This window comes from Chenopodium quinoa, unplaced genomic scaffold (assembly GCF_001683475.1).
Source record: "Chenopodium quinoa cultivar QQ74 unplaced genomic scaffold, ASM168347v1, whole genome shotgun sequence".
NCBI lineage: Eukaryota > Viridiplantae > Streptophyta > Magnoliopsida > Caryophyllales > Amaranthaceae > Chenopodium > Chenopodium quinoa.
Genome location: NW_018742733.1, coordinates 2,901,449 through 2,905,720, shown reverse-complemented (window position 1 = coordinate 2,905,720; position 4,272 = coordinate 2,901,449). Strand labels below are relative to the sequence as shown.

General features: G+C 36.8%; 1 protein-coding gene across 1 annotated transcript; it reads left to right on the top strand.

Moving 5' to 3' along the window:
• Positions 1-1,413: 1,413 nt before the first annotated feature.
• LOC110723618 lies at positions 1,414-4,020 on the top strand. The gene is made up of 4 exons (XM_021902964.1): positions 1,414-1,530; positions 2,249-3,031; positions 3,113-3,467; positions 3,566-4,020. The coding sequence occupies exons 1-4, from the start codon at positions 1,414-1,416 to the stop codon at positions 4,018-4,020; spliced, it is 1,710 nt and encodes a 569-aa protein (XP_021758656.1).
• The last annotated feature ends 252 nt before the right edge of the window (positions 4,021-4,272 follow it).

Below are 4,272 nucleotides of genomic sequence, written 5' to 3'. Positions count from 1 at the left end.
CCAAACCATAAAAATTGTGAAGCTTTAGGTCCTAATAGTATGCTTAACTCACACTTTTTCGGTCCACACCCTTTATTTATAAGGTTATTAGGTGTATTATGATGTGGTTTTTTTTTGTTTGAATATTGGTGCATGTTGTAAGATTTTAGATGTATTTTTCTTATTTTGCAGAATGAGTACACCACCACCACCACCACCAATTGAAAATGAACCTCCACTTCCACCACCACCTGCAATACATGATGACCCAAATCAACCACCAAAATCAGCAGTTTATAAAATCACACCTAGGAGGAATAGTATTACTTATATCCCTTTAGCTGATGATGAACCTTATCTAGGCATTGATGAGACTTGGATTGATTACATAAAAGAGTATAATGAGAGGAGCAGCAAGCAAATAGAAAAGGAGTATACTCAAGGCAGGAAAGAATTTGAGAAGAGTATGGAGAAGATAGCAAAAGGAAAAAAGGGTCAGTCTAACAAGGGTACCACTTCCAAATCCAATCTAAACAAACAGACACAACCACTTAGGGAAGGAGAGAAATTACCTCCATCACCTATCTCACCAAACACTGCATTCAAAACCTTGCCTCTTAGGAGGAGTCCTAGATTTTCCCCCCTTGGACACACTGATGTAAACACATGTGAGGCAACTTCAGAAGTTAATAAGCCATTAGAGTCCTCTGTCTTTAATAGAAGAATCCCTAGAACCACGGCTATTAGGAAAGGTGTTAGAAAGTTACCTGTTATTCCAGTGGTTGAAGTTGAGCAGCAGGTTACGGTCTCTGAAAATGTTAAGTCTAAAGGAGCAAGTTCAAGGGTGAGGAGGAAGGTTTCATTTGATTCTGAAGGAGATGGTTCATATGACAATATTGATGCAGACTTTATTGCAACTAGGAATGATGATGTGTCTGATGGTGATGAGGTTATACCAACTGGTCTAGTACCTGCAGATGAACTAGAGGGGCTTAAGACAGTTCCTAAAGTGAAAGATAACTGGAAACTTGGAAAATGGTATAGGTTCATAGATGATGACAATGATGATGCTTACTTTAACACTTTGTACAAAAACGGAGAGATGTATGAAGAAAGGAGATTTGGAAGGATAGAGTTAAGACCTTGGATGATTTTTACTGACAAGCACTACAAAAATTTGGCCTTTTAGCAACAGGTGAAATCCGTTGCTAATTACTAAAAATCCGTCGCTGGACATAGCTAGCTGCGGATATATCGACGGAATCACTCTGTTGATAAAAACCTTGTCGCTAAATGAATTTAGAGACGGGAAAAAAAATCCTTCGCTGGACTTAGCAACGGAAAAAAAATCCGTCGCTGGATTTAGCAACGGAAAAAAAAAAATCCGTCGCTAGACATAGCAACGGAAAAATAAATCCGTTGCTAGATTCAACAATGGAAAAAAAACATTTTGAATCTAAAAAAGAGCTTCTATTTGAGTCGACCTCACTCGGGTCAACGCGACTCCGCTTTCCATGTAACGCTCCTTGGATCTCCAATCGCAAGATTGCTGTTAGTAGGAGTCGAACCCGTGACCTCAATGTCAAATAGTGAAACTCTTACCAACTATACCAAATATTATTTGTTTACTTTTACACACATAATTGATAATAAATGAAAGAAATATTAGAGATGGAATTTAAAATCCGTCTCTAGTTTAGTAACGGAATTTAAAATCCGTTTCTAATTTAGTGACAGATTTAAACATCTGTTTCTAGTTTAGAGACGGATTGAAAATCCGTTTCTAGTTTAGAGATGAATTTAACTTACATAATTCATCTCTAATGTAATATTTTACATAATTAGTTTTAAAAATTATCTAGAGACGGAATCAAAAATCTGTCGCTCATATTAGCAACGGAAAAAAAATCCGTCTCTAACTTAGCAACGGAAAAAAAAAATCTGTTGCTAACTTAGCAATGGAAAAATAATACGTCTCTAAATTTAGCAACGGAAAATAAATCCGTTGCTAGATTCAGCAACGGAAAAAAAAATCCGTTGCTAATTTAGTAACGGAAAAAAATCCGTTTCTAATTTAGAGATGGATTTTCAATTCCGTTGCTAATTTAGCGAAGGAATTTTTAATTCCGTCTCTAATTTAGAAACGGATTTTTAAATTCCGTCTCTAAATTTTTAGAGATGGATTTTTTGATTCCGTCTCTAATTTAGAAACGGTTAAAATTCCGTCGCTAGAATTCCGTTTCTGTATGGACATTTTTTTGTAGTGAAGGTTCACTTGAAAGACACTGTAAAGGACTTTGCTGTTCAGGAGGGGTTTGCCATCAATGTTGAGGCTGTAGATAACAGGAGGTATACTGTGATATGTAACTCTGAAGCATGTGGTTGGAGATTGCATGCTAGCAGATTACCTGATGGTAGGACATGGGCTATTAAAAAGATATGGCCAAGTGAGCATATGTGTAGGGGGTTGGAGACTTATAATCCCATATGTAATGTTAAGTGGGTTGCTAATAAGGTTATGGAGGACATTAGAGCTAACCCAAGCATTCCTGGTAAATCACTTAATGAGTTGTTGTTTCAGAGGTTTGGAGTTTACTTGAAGCAGGCAACTTTATACAGGTTAAAGAATTATGTGATCAGTGTATTGTTTGGAGGGCATGATGAGTCATACTCAAAGTTACCAATGTATGTTGAAGTTGTCAAACACACTAACCCAGAGTCTAAAGCTTTTGTTGCTTGGAGGCAGACAGAGTACATTGACAAACACCTTCTCTTTAGCAGCATATTCATCTCTTTTACTGGGCAGTGGAAAGGGTTTCTTAGGGGATGCAGACCTTTAATTGGTGTGGATGGTACACATCTAAAAGGAAACTATGGTGGTATATTGCTTACAGCAGTTGGATTGGATGGAAATAATAAAATATTTCCTATTGCATATGCCATAGTGGGCCAAGAAGATAAGGATAGCTGGTCATTTTTCTTCTGGCATTTGTTGAACATTGTGAAAGAGTCCTCAAGGAAGCATTGGACCATCATTAGTGACAGGCAAAAGGTAAGATGTTAACTTGCCTTGTTATTATTTATGTAACGTTTTAATTATCTTATATGTTCTAACATTGTTTGATTGATTTAGGGTGTTGACTTAGCTTTGACTCAGATATGGCCTGAAGCAGACAGGAGGTATTGTTGTAGGCATTTGAGCAGAAATTACAAAAAAGCTTTTCCTGGACCACTTATGTACATCTTGTTCTGGAGGGCTTGCAATGCCACATCATTTTTCACCTTTAGGAAAGCCATGGAAAGGCTTAAAAAAGGAGGAGGGGATGAGGTGATGAAATGGTTTGCTGATCTGGGTGAGCAATCCAGGTGGACCAAGCACAAGTTTGATCCCAATGTCTGTAATGATTCAAACACCTCAAATTTTGTGGAAAGTTTCAACTCCACACTAGGAATTGACAGGTGCAGACCTATTCTTACACTACTTGAAGGTTTGTGCTACTTTGAACATGTTCACTCTTATGATGTTCAATTTCCCCTTTTTTTAATCCTCTAAAAATGTACACTTTTTTTTTTTTTTTTTTTGTAGGAATAAGAAGAGTTTGCATGGTGAGACTTGCAACTAGATATGAAAATGGCATCAGTTGGAAGGAAGATGACATTTGCCCTAAGATTGCAAAAATGGTAAAGAAGATTGGCAAAGCAAGCTCAACATGTAAGGCATTCAAGTCTAAGCCTGGGGAGTATGAGATACATGAGGGAAGGTCTCAATTCCCTTTAAGTCTGAATCAGAAAGTATGTTCTTGTGGGGCTTGGCAACTATCAGGAATACCTTGTAGGCATGCAATCAGAGCACTAGTTGATACCAAATTAGATCCTCATGCATATGTCAGTTCATGGTTTTCTGTCAAGACATATAGGCAAGCTTACAGAGTTGGTACTAACCCTGTTCCTGATACAGAACAATGGCCAGAAAGTCAGAATGAAAGAATTATATTGCCACCAAAGATGAAGAGGGGTATTGGAAGACCTAGCTGGAACTAAAATCCCAATATTGGAAGACCTCAAGTTGATAATATTAGAATAAATAAATAAAAATGAAGTGATGCATTTTCTAAGATTTTGTTCTAGCAAGATAAACTAAAATCTACACAAAGTAGCATAAGAAGTGTTTTGTACTCCATATAATACGAAGTACTTCCAATATTTTTTTTTTATAGCAACAAATTTTTTTAATGGCCAATCTTTGCAAACTTTGATACTACGAGTAGAGTGAGTTTACCAATATATTAGAAA